Below are 18,360 nucleotides of genomic sequence, written 5' to 3' on the forward strand. Positions count from 1 at the left end.
TACTGAGAACCACTAAGGACATCTTGCTAAAAAGATAAAACACATCTGGCTGTTTACATAAAAATTCATGAGCAGTACACAGAAACAATTTATATTTTGTTAATCTGACATACTATAAAAGTATTCATTAATGTAGATGATAGACATTCCTCTTATTACTAACATACTGAGAATAACATAGTAGAATATCATTATGGATGTGTGACGATTTTTTCCATTGTACTTATAAAAAAGTTGAAATGAAAACATTAATTAGCTGATTAGAAACTTTGTTTCTATTCAGCAACAACATGCTTACTTTTGAACTGCATCTCTTCAGATCAAATACAGGATTACTTTCAACAAGTACTTTTTTTTCTATTTCATTGGCATCACTATTGGTGATGGCATCTTCAGTATTTGCTTCTGTTAGACTCAAGTTGCTCAACTTTGAGAGCATATCCTGATCAATGCCAGAATCATCCTCAATACCATCTACTTCCTTTGCATCTTCTTCCAGCATCTGTAATAGAAAACAAATATCAACCTAAGCACAGTTATTAAAACTTAATAATGCAATAGCTGATCTGCAGCAACAATATAAAAGGGGGGGGGGGGGGGGGAGAGCTTATCAGAACTGCAATATAACTTACAATTTAATAATATGAATATAATAGAGGGAAACATTCCACGCGGGAAAAATATATCTAAAAACAAAGATGATGTGACTTACCCAGCGAAGCGCTGGCAGGTCGATAGACATGCAAACTAACACACAAAATTCAAGCTTTTGCAACAAACTGTTGCCTCATCAGGAAAGAGGGAAGGAGAGGGAAAGACGAAAGGATGTGGGTTTTAAGGGAGAGGGTAAGGAGTCATTCCAATCCCGGGAGCAGAAAGACTTACCTCAGGGGGAAAAAAGGACAGGTATACACTCGCACATACACACATATCCATCCACACATATACAGACACAAGCAGACATATTTAAAGACAAAGAGTTTGGGCAGAGATGACAGTCGAGGCGGAAGTGCAGAGGCAAAGATGTTGTTGAATGACAGGTGAGGTATGAGTGGCGGCAACTTGAAATTAGCGGAGATTGAGGCCTGGTGGGTAACGGGAAGAGAGGATATATTGAAGAGCAAGTTCCCATCTCCGGAGTTCGGATAGGTTGGTGTTAGTGGGAAGTATCCAGATAACCCGGACGGTGTAACACTGTGCCAAGATGTGCTGGCCGTGCACCAAGGCATGTTTAGCCACAGGGTGATCCTCATTACCAACAAACACTGTCTGCCTGTGTCCATTCATGCGAATGGATAGTTTGTTGCTGGTCATTCCCACATAGAATGCGTCACAGTGTAGGCAGGTCAGTTGGTAAATCACGTGGGTGCTTTCACACGTGGCTCTGCCTTTGATCGTGTACACCTTCCGGGTTACAGGACTGGAGTAGGTGGTGGTGGGAGGGTGCATGGGACAGGTTTTACACCAGGGGTGGTTACAAGGGTAGGAGCCAGAGGGTAGGGAAGGTGGTTTGGGGATTTCATAGGGATGAACTAGCAGGTTACGAAGGTTAGGTGGACGGCGGAGAGACACTCTTGGAGGAGTGGGGAGGATTTCATGAAGGATGGATCTCATTTCAGGGCAGGATTTGAGGAAGTCGTATCCCTGCTGGAGAGCCACATTCAGAGTCTGGTCCAGTCCCGGAAAGTATCCTGTCACAAGTGGGGCACTTTTGTGGTTCTTCTGTGGGAGGTTCTGGGTTTGAGGGGATGAGGAAGTGGCTCTGGTTATTTGCTTCTGTACCAGGTTGGGAGGGTAGCTGCGGGATGCGAAAGCTGTTGTCAGGTTGTTGGTGTAATGGTTCAGGGATTCCGGACTGGAGTAGATTCGTTTGCCACGAAGACCTAGGCTGTAGGGAAGGGACCGTTTGATGTGGAATGGGTGGCAGCTGTCATAATGGAGGTACTGTTGCTTGTTGGTGGGTTTGATGTGGACGGACGTGTGAAGCTGGCCATTGGACAGATGGAGGTCAACGTCAAGGAAACTGGCGTGGGTTTTGGAGTAGGACCAGATGAATCTGATGGAACCAAAGGAGTTGAGGTTGGAGAGGAAATTCTGGAGTTCTTCTTCACTGTGAGGCCAGATCATGAAGATGTCATCAATAAATCTGTACCAAAGTTTGGGTTGGCAGACCTGGGTAACCAAGAAGGCTTCCTCTAAGCGACCCATGAATAGGTTGGCGTACGAGGGGGCCATCCTGGTACCCATGGCTGTTCCCTTTAATTGTTGGTATGTCTGGCGTTCAAAAGTGAAGAAGTTGTGGGTCAGGATGAAGCTGGCTAAGGTAATGAGGAAAGAGGTTTTAGGTAGGGTAGCAGGTGATCGGCGCGAAAGGAAGTGCTCCATCGCAGCGAGGCCCTGGATGTGCGGAATATTGTGTATAAGGAAGTGGCATCAATGGTTACAAGGATGGTTTCCGGGGGTAACAGATTGGGTAAGGATTCCAGGCGTTCGAGAAAGTGGTTGGTGTCTTTGATGAAGGATGGGAGACTGCATGTAATGGGTTGAAGGTGTTGATCTACGTAGGCAGAGATACGTTCTGTGGGGGCTTGGTAACCAGCTACAATGGGGCGGCCGGGATGATTGGGTTTGTGAATTTTAGGAAGAAGGTAGAAGGTAGGGGTGCGGGGTGTCGGTGGGGTCAGGAGGTTGATGGAGTCAGGTGAAAGGTTTTGCAGGGGGCCTAAGGTTCTGAGGATTCCTTGAAGCTCCGCCTGGACATCAGGAATGGGATTACCTTAGCAAACTTTGTATGTGGTGTTGTCTGAAATCACCCTGTGGCTAAACATGCCTTGGTGCACGGCCAGCACATCTTGGCACAGTGTTACACCGTCCGGGTTATCTGGATACTTCCCACTAACACCAACCTATCCGAACTCCGGAGATGGGAACTTGCTCTTCAATATATCCTCTCTTCCCGTTACCCACCAGGCCTCAATCTCCGCTAATTTCAAGTTGCCGCCACTCATACCTCACCTGTCATTCAGCAACATCTTTGCCTCTGCACTTCTGCCTCGACTGACATCTCTGCCCAAACACTTTGTCTTTAAATATGTCTGCTTGTGTCTGTATATGTGTGGATGGATATGTGTGTGTGTGTGTGTGTGCGCGAGTGTATACCTGTCCTTTTTTCCCCCTAAGGTAAGTCTTTCCGCTCCTGGGATTGAAATGACTCCTTACCCTCTCCCTTAAAACCCACATCCTTTCGTCTTTCCCTCTTTCCTGATGAGGCAACAGTTTGTTGCGAAAGCTTGAATTTTGTTTGTTTGTTTGTGTTAGTTTGTGTGTCTATCGACCTGCCAGCGCTTCGCTTGGTAAGTCACATCATCTTTGTTACAATTTAATAAAAGTAACAACTGTAAAAACCAACTGCTGTAGAAAACTGTGTAGCCTTTAATTACACAATGCTGCAGAAAATGTGTTGTAGTTGCCGAAGAAAATTTTGAACCAGAAGAATATATGCAAGTGTGTGTGGGTGTAGAATCAAGGGGTTCAGGGAAGGAAGAAATAAGACTTCCCAAATCTGTCCCAGGTGATCACATTTGTTTGACTCCCCTCCATAGGTGTAATATCACATATTTTGCAGTTTTAAATTTAGAAATTATTAAATTAAAATAGTGCTTCCAACATTGTTTATATTATTCTATATAAAATCTGTTTTTCATAAAACCCTAAATGAATCACACATTTCAGAAAATTTATTACACACAACAAATCAAATGAACACTACATAATTTAATCAACTTGTGTCCTTGAACTTTGAACTCATTCCTGTATATTATTCGTGTCTGGCATAGCAGTCACTTTGTTCTTGATTTGGATAACGTTAGGAACATTTTATGTGATCACATCATCTTCATCCAACTGCATAGCATCAAATCTTTGTGATGGGCAAAACAATTGTTGATTCTTATGTGGTTGCATGTATTGGTTAGTGGCTTTGTATGATGAAAAATGTAGACCACAAATGGAACATGATCATTTAAATAAACATGCCTTAACACTAGGGCAATAGCGATCATATAGAACTTGCTTCAAATGTGGGTGACGATCAGAGACCTGAAGATATCTGAAGTAACAGAGGAGCAAATTTACCTTTGGAGTCATAATTTTCCTATGTGTACATACCCGTCTCAAGTCTGTTTAATCAAAGCAGGTGGCAGTAAAAACCCCACTTGTAATAATCATCACAGGCTAGATCATTACACACCACAACAACTAATGATCTACTCCCATTTTACAATTTGTAAAAAATATTGTGATTCATGTACATGATTTGTGTACCAAGAAACATCATTTTCCAATGTCCTAGCCTGTACAATATTCAGTGAGGTATCTGTTTGCAGAATGTATTTGTCAACCAGAGCAAAATAGTATAAATGACCAACTGGCTCCAAATATTAGCCAAGACGATGCCTGCACTCTCAAAGTTCCGTTTTTCTAGCTCCAAGTCAATAGTTTGATCGCTGGAATCAAGATGTGAAACAAAATAGTCATGTGTTAATACAACAGCAAGTTAAGAACTAAGAGACACCATTTGTTGCTCCACTCTTCTGCTGTTGCTTCTTCCTGGAGCATATGTGGTAATGTAAATAGCATCAAAGTCAAAATCTTTAAAATGTTGAACAGTTGGAACTATAATTTGCTCATATCTTGGATTTTCATCAGAAACACGATCACTAATAAAGATAAACGCAGGTTTTACAAAGTATTATTCTTGAGTTATCATTAAATTTTGAATGCAAGCAATTCAGAAAGTCTATGTATATCTGTGGAATGAATCTCTGCATTAGAGGAAGAATGTTTTTCGCTACAAATGTAGGCACAGAGGTGTCAAAGCTTCAGGATCCCTTCACCATCTATCTTTATTACAACATCTGCATAAATACAGTGAATAAGTTTGTTTTTCGATAACAACAAAATCATGAACTGGCAAATTTACACAGTAGCCAAGACGCATTATTATTGGTGCTTGAGCTTTCGCTATTTCAATACATAATGGCACAAGTGCTTCATCATTCCTTGATAAAAACAATACTTGGCCAAGGCCTAAAACTAAAGCTAAAGATTCAAGGTTCCTTATCGTACCTGTATAGAATTGGTCATCTTTAAGCTTCATGTGTAGCAAGAGTCTGGATTGCACAATTTAACAGGAACAGTTACCATGTGCTTTTTTTGTTCTTCTGTATTGACTTTTCTGGGAAGAAGTCTTGAGTATAACCCTGATCGACTAGTAGTATAGCCTTGTTTACCTTATAGTTGGGGGTTGTTTTGGGGAAGGAGACCAGACAGCGAGGTCATTGGTCTCAGCAGATTAGGGAAGGACGGGGAAGGAAGTCGGCCGTGCCCTTTGAGAAGAACCATCCCGGCATTTGCCTGGAGCGATTTAGGGAAATCACGGAAAACCTAAATCAGGATGGCCGGACGTGGGATTGAACCGTCGTCCTCCCGAATGCGAACCTAATAGTTGTCCAATGTTTTGCAGTACCTTATAATTTCAGTGTGACACGAACCATAAGCTACACCACAAAAACGTGCAATCTCCGAGATGACGTCAAGTACACTGGACTGATTTTCTTCTACTATAGGCCAACCAATAGTATTTCAAATTTTAAAAGCGGCTGCCAAGTCAAAATTACTTTCACAGTTTTCTAGGTCAAATTAAGTTTTTAAGAGTCACCTTTAACATATTTCCTTAATGCTTTTTTTTGTTGCTTCATCTTAAGTGTACTGACTAGGCACTGATTTAGGTACTGTCTGAAGTAACTGGCTTTCAATCGATTGTAAATTAACATCTTTAGTGTCTTCTGGTATGTCCTGTTTTGTTTCTTCCTGTAATTGAAAGTAAACATATAAAATGTTGAATACCCCCACCTTGGGGCACCACTATCCAACCCCCATTCCAGCCATAGTGTCCTCTTTGTCAATCCCTTATAGTGCCCAGACCCTGCCTAGCTGATCTTTTCAACCTACCACGTCCTCCAAAAATTCCTACCAACACTCCACGAAATCCAGAGTTGAAACAATCCCAGAACACTGTTGTTAACCTCACCGCCAAAATCCTCAGCTCCCCCTCCCCCCAGAAGTTTCAGTCCCATACAAAGTCCTCACATTCAGCTCTATTCACAAGTTTAACCATGTTGGATTTGTGAAAGATCTACTCCCCTTCTCCTGCTGACCACAATGGAAACAATTCTTTGCCACCAACACCTTCAACCAAAGCAAATCCAATCCTAACATCAAACCCTGTCTGTCCCAATTCATACCACCACTCAGCCATGACCTTTCCACAATCCCACCAAACCATCCCCTGGTCACCTTCCAGGTCTTCCTAACTTCCAACTTGGCCTCACCATCCTTACCCAGGTCCCTTCCTAAGAACAACAGCCTTTAAATAGAAGAATGGTCTGCTCTACACTACCTAAAAATGGATCCTGACCTGATCATCCTCCTGATAGACAAATGTTCCACCATTGTTGTGATGAATAGGAGTGACTACCTGGCAGAGGGCCTACGCCAGTTGTCTGACACCTCCATCTACAAGCTCTGCCAAAGTGACGCCATCCTAGATGTCCAAAACAACCTTTAATCCCATCCCTAGGCTCTTCACAGAAGCTTTTCCCTGAATCCATCACCCTACTCACCCCAACGAGAACCCCACCCATCTTCTACATGCTCCCCAAAATCCACAAACCTAACAATCCTGGTAACCCCATTGTGGCTGGTTACACAGCCCCCACAAAGAATCCTGGCCTTTGTTGATCAACATCTCCAACCGTTTTTCCAAAACCTAGCATCCCCACAACCTTACCTCCTGGATCCCTACTTGTCACTGTTGATGCAACCTCCTTATAAACCAACATCCCTCACGCCCATGGCCTTGCTGCGACTGAACACTACCTCTCACAATGGACACTTATGCCATCTACAGCTGTATGGAACCGAAGATGTGTGTTCACATCATGAACACTATCGGACTTCAGCTTCACAGTTTATTGGTGACATATAACAATTTGTGCCAGACCGGGAAAACGTTTCTTCTATTTTATAGATCTGTTGATCGCGAGCAGCGTTTGTTCCTTCAGGCATGTATGCACGTCATTCCAAACCCACCACTTCATTTCTCATATACCTAACCAAATACATCCTAACCCATAAACACTTCACCTTTGAAGGGAAGGTATACAAATAAATTCGTGTCACAGCCATGTGCACCTGCATGACACCCTCTTATGCCAACCTCTCCACGGGCCACCTACACGAAACATTCCTAGCTTCCCAAAACTCGAAACCCATGGTCTTTTTCTGGTTTATTGAAGACATTTTTATAATCTGGACCCAAGGCCAGGACACCTTATCCTCATTCCTCCACAGCCTCAATACCTTCTTTCCCATCAATACCTTCTTTCCCATCCATCGTGCCACCTAACTATACGTTGATCTCCTCTCAGAAGGCTCCATCCACACCTTGGGCTCCATCCACACCTTGGTCCACATCAAACCCACCAATCACCACAGTACCTGCACTTTAACAGCTGCCACCTGTTCCACACCAAAAACTGCCTGTCTCAGTCTCGCCACCCATGGTTGACACATCTGCAGTGATGAGAACTCCCTTGGCCAGTATGCTGAAGGCCACACAAAGGCCTTCTCAGTCAGGCAATAACCTCCAGACATAATTCACAACCAGATCCCTCATGCCATATCCTAACAAACACATGATTCTCACATCCATTCCAAAAATCAATAACAAAGAAGCATCCCATTTGTCACCCAATACCACCCTGGACTGGAACGACAGAACAACGGCCTTTATCAAGGCTCTGATTATCTATTATCGTGCCCTGAAATGAGGGACATACTCCCAAAGTGGTTTTCCGCCACCCATCCAACTTCCACAACATCCTAGTCCATCACTATGCCACTCCCACCCCCAGTTCCCTGCCACAGGGATCACACCCCTGTGGAAGACCCAGATGCAAGATCTGCCCAATCCACCCACCCAGCACCACCTACTCCAGTCCCGTCATAAGCTTATCTCACCCCATCACAGGCTAGGCGACCTGTGAAAGCAGCCATGTTATATATCAGATCTACTGCAACTGCTGCACAGCGTTTTACATTGGTATGACAACCAACTAGAAGTCAGCTAGAATGAATGGCCACTGCCAAACTGGTACATAAACATGATGGACCACCCAGTGGCACAACATGTGAGATTTCAATGAGTGCTTCACAACCCGTGTCTACTGGACCCACCACCACCACCACCACCACCACCACCACCACCACCAGCTTTTCTGAGCTGTGCAGACAGGAACTATCCTTTGTGTGTGTGTGTGTGTGTGTGTGTGTGTGTGTAGTGAAAACAGCACTGAAACTGGCCGAAATTACTTTATAGTAAGTAGTTAATAAAACAACCAAACTTGTTGTTATAGGTTATTCTGTTCTTCAATCAGCCACAGAACGCTAAATATATTTTTAGTGGGGAGAACAAAAAATTAAAATAATATAAAACACTAACTTAACTTTATGCCCACTGGTTCTAGTTGTTTTGACAACACAAAATTGACACAATGGCTATTTTTGTCAACACTTCAAACGCAGTATTGGCATTTCACGTACATCAAAGGTCGCCAATGGGCAGCATTGTAGCTGCAGCAAGTGTGAACTTGTGGTGCTGCCATGTGTCAAAAACTGATGCGAACAAATGTAAACCTTATTTAATAATGTTGATCAGTTAGTAATATTTTAAAGTATTTTATTAGAGCTGAAGTTTATAGGGTTGTGATACTTTAGATTTATACATTTAACATCACAAAACTTATGACTCTCCCACCCCTGTCACACGATATCACACTTTGTTTGCTCAAGCCTGTTCAACTCCTTGAGAGCAGCACTCCTGAAGTCACCTTGTGTGCAATGAGAGTTCCAGCAACAATGCACTGCTGGTTTCAATTGATCTGTAACATGCTCAGTCAAGTACCTTGCAGGATTGTGTTCACATGGTGGGAAAGGTGTCTCATGCATTATCATATAGAAAATAAAGTTGGAGGAACCTGCGCTCATACAACACAGCTCTTAGATTACCCTTGATGGATAGTGATGAAAGGTATCTGACATTCATAAATGATAATGAGCTCAAACATTACAGAAAGTAACTGAGGCCCAGCGCGCCTGAGTATGTGTACTGATACCTGGCTGCCTCCATATTACTCTGAGTCAATTACTAGGCATCACACAAATACTGCACTCAACAACCAAGAATACACATCACCACACTGATCCAGGTTCCATTCTAAGTGTTCCTCCTTCACAACCCAAAACCTGCAAATAAGTAGTCATTTTTTGTTCAAGAACGGAATTTTTATACTGCAGCTGAATGTGAAATGATGTGAAATTTCCTGGCAGATTAAAAATGTGTGCAAGACTAAGACTTGAACTTGGGACCCTTGCCTTTCTCAGGTAATGAATCTACCAATGGAGCTATCAAAGTATGTTTCACAACCTGTCCTTGCAACCTTATTTCTGCCAGTACCTAATCTCCTACCTTCCAAACTTCACAGAACTTACAGGACTAACACTCTAAGAAGAGCACATGCGCCATGAAAGACAAAGGTTATGAATTTGAGTTTCAGCATGCAGCACACAGGTTTAACCGGACCAGAAGTTTCAATCTTTTCTGTTGTTTTAAACATCTCTAATGTGTTCAGCTCTACTAAATTCTTTTTGTAAAAAATGAAATGGAATAAGGAATGAAGTAAAAAGGATAGACCTCTCTTTTTTGTAGTTCTAATAATTTGAGGTAATAGTATTTGAAAACCATAATTTTTTGGGGCCTGTCTTATCAAAAATTCTTCCCAAACAAAGAGCACTACATGTCGAACAATGCCATGCATGATAAAAATGTTCATAATCAATATCGTACAGTATTTAATTCTCTCTTAAATGTGTAACTTGTGGTTTTTTATGTGACATTAGTTTGTTAAATAGCTGTAAGTTTAAAAGTAAGTTTGCATTTCAGCATTTTTATACAAATATAAAACTGTAGCTATTTAACCGACTAATTTCATGTGGAAAATACCATAAGGTACACAATGTGCAGAAAATCTCATGTCAATAGCTGCTTTAACAATTGGCAATAATTATGTTAGTTTCATTCTTGTACAGTCTTGTTCAAACTATCTGTGTTTGTTGTGTACTGAGTGGATTCTTTTCTCTAAAGGTAGCTCTTATATGCTTTACAAGACAATGAAACACTTATAATCTGATCTGTATTTACAATAATACTAGTTTTGTTTAATACTTGTTTAGTTATGTGCATATATCTTCATTGAATGTTTTATTCTGGTGGTGTAAAATTTGCACAATTTCATTCAATTGCAATTTGAGCCAACGGCATTTTGGAGGTAATACTTTTGCGATTGAGTAGAAATGGACACACAAGGAAGCAGCTTACTTTCTTGCTCAACATAGCAAGGAGGTGGAGCTTCAAAGTGTCATGTAATTTTCCACACAAAAACAAGGCTGCCCTGAAACTGTTTATGGATTTTAGTGAATGCGAACAAGAGTTCTTCCAATGCTCTGAAGCAAAACTGGACAACACATCTCAAGTTCGTCTATGCTATGAAGGCTTGCTTTTGACTAAATATGAGAGTTTACAAGAAAAATGATTTAATTCCTGTGGCAAAAAGTACTATAATTTGAAGACAGGAATTTGGGCAGTTGATATTAAAACAGGAAATAAGGCTTGTGCTCTGAAGAAGACAAAGAAGCAACATCTTCATAATATAAAGCCAAATCAGATAATTTGTCCAGCTTGAAAGACTGCATTAAATAAATATCTGGACCAAGTTTTATCATTAGTTGATATTTCACACCTGAAATGAGCTGTAAGTACCAGAGATGAGCTTCAGTATTTGAAGCAGAAAATTCAAAGGGCACAGACTACAATTGAATATCATGTTGTAAATGCTACGAGTGTGAAATGGCAAACTGAACGAGCCAATAAAAGTAAGCAATGTGGAAACTGCGCTGAGTGTGCACATTTTCTGACTGAAATGAATGGCAACATGCAGGAATCCAATAATAAAGAACAGACACAAATTGTAACTTGGAACCTATAAGTTTGACAATCACAGAAACAGCAGCAGATTTTGAAATATCAGAAAGGATGGTAAAATAAAAAAATGGACCTTCTAGGTAGGAATACTAACAATGTAGGAAAGACTGATTGCTACATACCACAAAGGTAACACAGTAAGTTGCAGAGAGGCACAATTAAAAGACGCTTACACATACGCTTTAGGCCACAGACTTTGTCAGAAAAAGAGAACAACATAGCATTCATTCACACAAGTGAAGCACACTTCACGCACACATGACCACCCACTCTGGCAACTTGTCCCCGAGCTGACAGAGCTGGTGGTCATGTTCATGAGGTGTGTTTAGCTACGTATATGAATGGTATTGTGTTCCTCTTTTTCTGATGAAGACTGTGGCCTAAAGTTTATGAGAAAGGATGGTAAAGTGTGCTTGAAAGCTTAAGGCAGAGAAGGGCATTGCAGCCACTTGCTGAAAATTAACAAAGAAGATATTACCAGTAGAAATCACTTGTAGAGTGAAAAATTGTTTTTAAGACGATGAATTTAGGAGAGTATGTCCTGGAGAGGGGGGAGGGAGGGGGGGGGCAGTTAGACTTTCAGGCACAAACATATACATGCAGCAAATATCATTGCTTTGCTTTTCACGGAAAATGTGTACGTGCTACAGGAATCGAAAGGGGCAGAGAAATATGGTTCTCAAAATTCTGTAAAATTAATGATGAGTAACAGTTTGATCACCTGGAATGCCTGCACTCTCTCTCTCTCTCTGGCTCTCTCTCTCGTGTGTGTGTGTGTGTGTGTGTGTGTGTGTGTGTGTGTGTGTGTGTGTGTGTGTGTTTTTTCAGAATGTCACGCTTACACTCAGTGGAGCAGTGATTAGTGAAAACAATAAGGAGCTTCTCAGAAAGACGGCTTAGTATCTGCTGTGAAAAATGTCCTGGGTCTGAAGCTGTAACATTTGCAGTTGCCAGCTATTTTATAGAGCACGTTCCTTAGGAAATTATTGTGTACAAGCAATGGGTATACACCGATCAAGACACCTGGACACAAAGCAATTTTTGTAGTAGTAGCAGCAACAAAAATTTGGAGTTTGTCATCCCACCATCATACAGAAAAATACCAGCTTGCATCTCAAAACATTTAAACGTGATCTAAGGGAAGATAAGCTGATTATCCTAATGAAGTTTGCTGAAAACAATTCATTTATCATTCAGAATGCAATACAATGTTCTTCGCCAAAATCAGGAAATGGAATCTCTTAGTCTTTGACTGTCAGTGACTTCTGCAACATCACATAATTACTGTGTATGTTTCCATCAAGGAGCAGATCAAATATGTAAAATCACAGTTTGCTCAGATATCCCACATTCATTCTTTCAGTTATGATAAGTTTCTCGATTTGTACTGTCATAAAAGAGACTCAGGAATGATGACAGAATGGAATTTCTTTGGTACAAGTCATGGAAAGTCACCTTGTAATGAGACTGGAGATTTTTTTTAAAAACGGGAAAGGGGATGGGGGGTTAGTAGGGAGAGCAAGCTTGTAACAACCAATCAATAGGCACAGCAGCTTCTTACACTTATAACTGAGTTTCACTTTTCTACCAAGTATTCATGGCATTAAATTTACTTTCATCAGAAAAGAAAAAAATCAAACAAAATAAAAAGGAAGATTTAAACCTGGGCATACTCTACCAGGGACTAGGGAAAATAATCATTTGTTGCAAACTGTTGAAACAACAATGTAATGAAGATAAATTGAGTATAAAGACAACAAATGCCACCAATTTGTCCAAAGAGAGACATAAAGACTGTTAAACGAATGAGTACTGATTCTCATTTTAAGTGGTTTAAACATGCGAAGATACTTACAATCTAATTAGCATGTTATGCCCTTAGCATCCTGTCACCAGTGTATAATGACTACTACCTTTTAGTTATGCATTATTTAGCATGCATACTCAAATCTTAGCTACAGAATTCCTTCCTGGGAGACAAAAGTACAAAATTACAGTTTTAAAAATGGCTGTTTCTCAGCAACTGTACGTAAGTGTCAAACTTAGGAGTTATACAGCCAACCGGTTGCAAATAACTGTTGGGTACATTGACTCAGGTTTCGACACCTACTAAGGGTGCCTTCATCAGAATGAAATTCTGAGAAATCATAAAATTATATTGCAAGAAAGCAATGATCAGAATTCAGAGCTGCTCTAAATTCTGAACACTGCTTTCCTGCAACGTAATTTTACAGTTTCTCAAAATTTCATTCTGATGAAGACATCCTTACTAGGGGTTGAAACGTAGGTAAATGTACCAAACAGATACTTGCAACTGGTTGGCTCTATAATTCCTATGTCTGAAAGCATAAAATGTGAATATAGTTTTCAAACTACAGAAGAGGGCCTTACGAATAATAAAAATAGTGATAGGGGTCACTGTCAAGGTCTGTTTAAAACCCTTGGGATTTTAATCACACCAAATGAGAAAATTGCCAATCAGCTACGTGCATAAAAAATAATCTTGGTAATTACTGCAGAAACAGCTATATCCTTGACCACGGAACAGAATCTGGACTGAACTTACACAAGAAAGGAGAAAGATAAAACTCAAAACAGCATTCTCCATCAAGGAATAAAATTGTACAATAAATAGCCCAAGGAGATTACAAACATCACTATCGGGCCTCCTCTTTCATCTAACCAGGCACTCTACATATTTTACATTGTTGTCATTACCACACAGGTTATATGAAGTCTTACATTTAATAATGGATAAAATACTTAGGAATAACTGTAACATGAATAGTGGGAACAGTAGTAGCAATAGCAAGAGGAGGGGGGAGGAGGGGGATGTAGTTTACAAAGAATACAACAAATAGAACAACAGAGACAAATTACAGGCAGGTATGAGGATGGTCTGGAAAGTTGTCAGCATCTCATGTTGAAACACAACGTACATGATTCCCCTCCTCCCGAAGTTGGTACAACTTTCAACAGACACCATGTGAATTGGTCCAATAGTTGGCCACAGCCAGCTAGCTGAATATGGTGTGGTGTGTAAATTCTCAGTACTGTTCTAGTATTGTTCAATGACAAATAATTTGTAAAAGGTGGTTGGTTGGTTGGTTTTAAGCCGGGAGAAGGGCCCAAACTACGAGGTCATAGGTCCCTTGTTCCTAATAAAACAATCCCACAAGTTTGAGAATAAAACGGACAGAAAGGAAAATCCACAAGAATGAAGGGAAGGCAACAAGCACTAAAAGGAACAAAACAGGACAGGAAAACAACAGAGAGACGCTAGAAACAGGGAGAGTAAATCATGAAAGCAGATTACAGTGGCTGGCCAACGACGAGAATAAAAACAGAAAGCCAGCCACTCTGTAACACATTAAAAGCTCCACCCTAAAAGCACTAGGGTGGAGGACACAGAGGGACAAAGGACATGCGCTAAAACCTACATAGAAGTATTAGGGTGCTGGAAAAGTTAAAAGTTGGCAGTCCAGCAAGAGGTGGACAACTGTCATTTGGGAGCCACAGCGACACTGAGGTGGGTCTTCGCGACGGAGTAGGTAACCATGCATTAGAGGTATGGCCAATGCGGAGCTGGCAGAGGACAACTGATTCCCTGGGAGAGGCCTGCATGGAAGACTTCCACACATTCATAGTCTCCTTAATGACACACAGTTCGTTGTGCATGCTGTTATGCCATTCTGTCTCCCAATGCCAGAAAACTCTGTGGTGTAAGACAGAACGCAGGTCAGCTTCAGAGATGCCTATCTCCAGAAGTGGTTTCCACTTCGTCTGTTTGGCCAGCCTGTCAGCATATTTGTTGCCAGGGATTCCGACGTGACCTGGGGTCCACACAAACACCATGGAATGGCAGGACTGTTCCAGGGCATAGATGGACTCCTGAATGGAAGCTAAAAGAGTGTGGCGAGTGTAGTACTGGTCGATACCTTGTAGGCTGCTCAATGAGTCAGTACACAGGAGAAATGACTCGCCAGGGCATGAGTGAATGCACTCAAGACCACAAGATATGGCCGCCACCTCTGCAGTGAAAACACTGCAGCCAACTGGAAAGGAGTGCTGTTCAATATGTCCTCCATGAACACATGTGAAGCCTACATGACCATCAGCCATTGAGCAGTCAGTGTAAACCATTTCAGAGCCCGGAACACATCAAGAATCGAGAGGACGTGACAGCGGAGAACGGCGGGGTTAACGGAGTCCTTAGGGCCATGCAAAAGGTCCAGACGAAGCGAAGGACTCCAGTTCGCAGAGAAGGGACTGCACGTGAACCGCAATCATTCGCCCCGATCTGGGCCGCCGATGCGGGAGTTGGAATGCCACAGGCGGGAAAAGGAGACTGTAATTCGGATGCTCAGGGGTACAATGAATGTGTGCTGCATAACTGGCGAGCAGTTGCACACGTCTGATCTGCAGTGGAGGGACAACAGCCTCCACCAGTAGGCTGGTCACTGGACTTGTCCTAAAAGCTCCTGTCACAAATCGAACCCCACGGTGTTGCACAGGGTCGAGTAAATGCAATGCTGTAGGCGCTGCCGAACCCTAAACCACACTCCCATAGTCAACTTGGGATTGGGCAAGGGCTCTGTAGAGCTGCAGCAGCATACAGCAATCTGCACCCCAATTGGTGTTGCGCAGGCAATGGAGGTTGTTGAGGTGCTGCCAGCACTTCTGCTTAAGCTGACGAAGATGAGGGAGCCAAGTCAATCAAGTATCGAAAACCAGTCCTAGGAATTGATATGTCTCCACTACAGTGAGTGGATCGTCATTAAGGTAAAGTGCGGGTTCCGGATGAAAGGTACAATGCCGCCAGAAGTGCATGACACATGACTTTGCAGCTGAAAACTGGAAGCCGTGGGCTAGAGCCCATGATTGTGCCTTGTGGATGGCTCCTTGGAGGCGCCACTCACCAACAACAGTGCTGGAGCAGCAGTATGAAATGCAGAAGTCGTCTGCATACAGAGAAGGTGTGACGGAGGGCCCGACAGCTGCTGCTAGACCATTAATGGCAACTAAAAATAGAGAGACACTCAATACAGAGCCCTGCGGGACTCCATTCTCCTGGATATGGATGGAACTATGGTAGTCACCAACTTGGACACGGAAAGTACGGATCGACAGGAAGTTTCGGATAAAAATCTGGAGTGGTCCCCGGAGACCCCGCTCATACAAGGTGGCACAGATATGATGTCGCCAAGATGGATGTGTCATATGCTTTACGTAAATCACAAAAGACGACAATCAGGTGTTGCCGTCTGGAAAAGGCTGTTCGGATGGCAGACTTGTTGGACACAAGATTATCAGTGGTACAGCAACCCTTGCGGAAGCCGCCCTGACATGGAGCCAGCAATTCATGTGACTCCAGGACCCAACCCAACCGCCGACATATCATACGTTCCAGCAGCTTACAAAGAACGCTGATGGGCCGGTAGCTATCCACATCAAGCTGGTTTTTACCAGGTTTGAGCACCGGAATGATGCTGCTCTCCCGCCATTGCAATGGAAAGATGCCATCGCACGAGGTCCAGTTGAAGATGACTAGAAGATGTCGTTTGTAGTCAGATGAGGGATGTTTAATCAACTGGCTGTGGATGCTATCAGGCCCGGGAGCTGTGTCGGGGCAATGTGCAAGGGCACTGAGGAGCTTCCCACTCTGTAAATGGGGCGTTATAGGATTCACCTCAACATGTAGTGAATGAGAATGCGTTCCCTTCCAGCCGCCGTTCGAGTGTGCGAAAGGCTGGGGGGTGGGAGTAATTCTCCGACGCGGAGGCTCGAGCAAAGTGCTCAGGAGAGCGCTCGGCAATCGCATTTGCGTCGGTACATAACTCGCCATTTATGGTAACACCGGGGACAGCTGTTGAGGCCTGGTACCCGAAAAGACGTTTGATCTTTGCCCAGGTTTGGGAAAGTGACGTATGGGACCCAATGGTTGAGACGTATTTATCCCAACACTCCTGCTTCCATCTTTTGATAAGTTGGCGAATGTGGCCACGGAGCCATTTAAAGGCTATGAGGTGCTCCAGGAAAGAGTGTCACCTATGGTGCTGTAGAGCTCGCTGATGCTCCTTAATTGCTTCACTTCCAGCGACCACGAAGGGACTGCCTTACGCCACTAAAGGTAAATCATGAATTGCTTGGGTGAAACTAGAACGAACTCTAATACGTACACTGAGATGCTAGAGACAAAATGGATTAGAATGTATGAGGACCTAGGTGACGAGAGTCTGATGTTTCAAAAATGGCTTGAAGATGAAGATATCGATGTCTTGCCTTGGGCTGAATGTAGACTCCAATGCACGTTCCTCAAAGTCCTCCATAAACAAATTGGCCACAATAGGTGACAACGGGCTTCCCACTGCAACTCCATCAGTCTGTTCGTAGTACTAACCATTGAATAAAAAGTAAGTGGAAGTCAGGACATGTCAAAACAAATTTGTTAAGCCGACACCAAGCTTAACCTCAATTAGCTGCAATGAATCAGAGAGAGGAACGCAAGTGAAAAGAGAAACTAAATCAGAACTGACTAAAATATCAGAGTCATTCAAACGCAATCCCGGCAATCGACATATGAAATCTGCAGAGTTCTTAATGTGGTGCTCACACCTACCTACTAGTGGGCTCAACAAACTAGCAAGATGTTTAGCTACACGATATGACGGAGCACCAATATTAGAAACAATAGGCCTCAACGGAACAGTCTCTTTATGGACCTTAGGGAGGCCATATAATCTAGGTGGTACAGTACAGTAAGAATTAAGACTCTTGGTAGTTTCCTGTGACAAAGAACTTTTCTTCAGGAGGTTATTAGTCTTTCTCTCAACACTCTTAGTCGGGTCAGCACTGATTTTGCGATACGCCGAATCAGAAAGTAGACGCTACATCTTTTGAATGTAATCGTGCTTGTTCAACAAAACCGTGGCATTTCCCTTGTCCGCAGGTAAAATAACAGTATCAGGATATATTCTCAGTGAACATAAAGCAGCCACCGCAGCTGCTGTAATGTTACACTTGGGTGGATGGGCTCCAGTCAACACACGACAAGCTTCCCTCCTAACCTCTTCTGCAGCCTAGGAAGGTAGTTTATAAACAGCCTGTTCAATAGAACTAATAAAATCAATAACTGGCAAACTCTTAGGCGTTGGTGCGAAATTCAAACCTTTCCCCAGCACAGACAAAGCTGTGTTGGC

At 42.6% G+C, this 18,360-nt stretch overlaps 1 protein-coding gene across 1 annotated transcript in view; it reads right to left on the reverse strand.

Annotated features, from left to right (window-relative positions):
- The window catches only part of LOC124544808 (transcription termination factor 2), a 317,601-nt gene that overhangs the window by 41,195 nt on the left and 258,046 nt on the right, over positions 1–18,360 (reverse strand). Inside the window, exon 15 of the mRNA XM_047123494.1 lies at positions 299–502. Within this exon, the coding sequence (XP_046979450.1) occupies positions 299–502 (204 nt within the window). The remainder of the gene's footprint in view (positions 1–298; positions 503–18,360) is intronic.

This window comes from Schistocerca americana, chromosome 8, assembly GCF_021461395.2.
Source record: "Schistocerca americana isolate TAMUIC-IGC-003095 chromosome 8, iqSchAmer2.1, whole genome shotgun sequence".
Classification (NCBI taxonomy): Eukaryota; Metazoa; Arthropoda; class Insecta; order Orthoptera; family Acrididae; genus Schistocerca; species Schistocerca americana.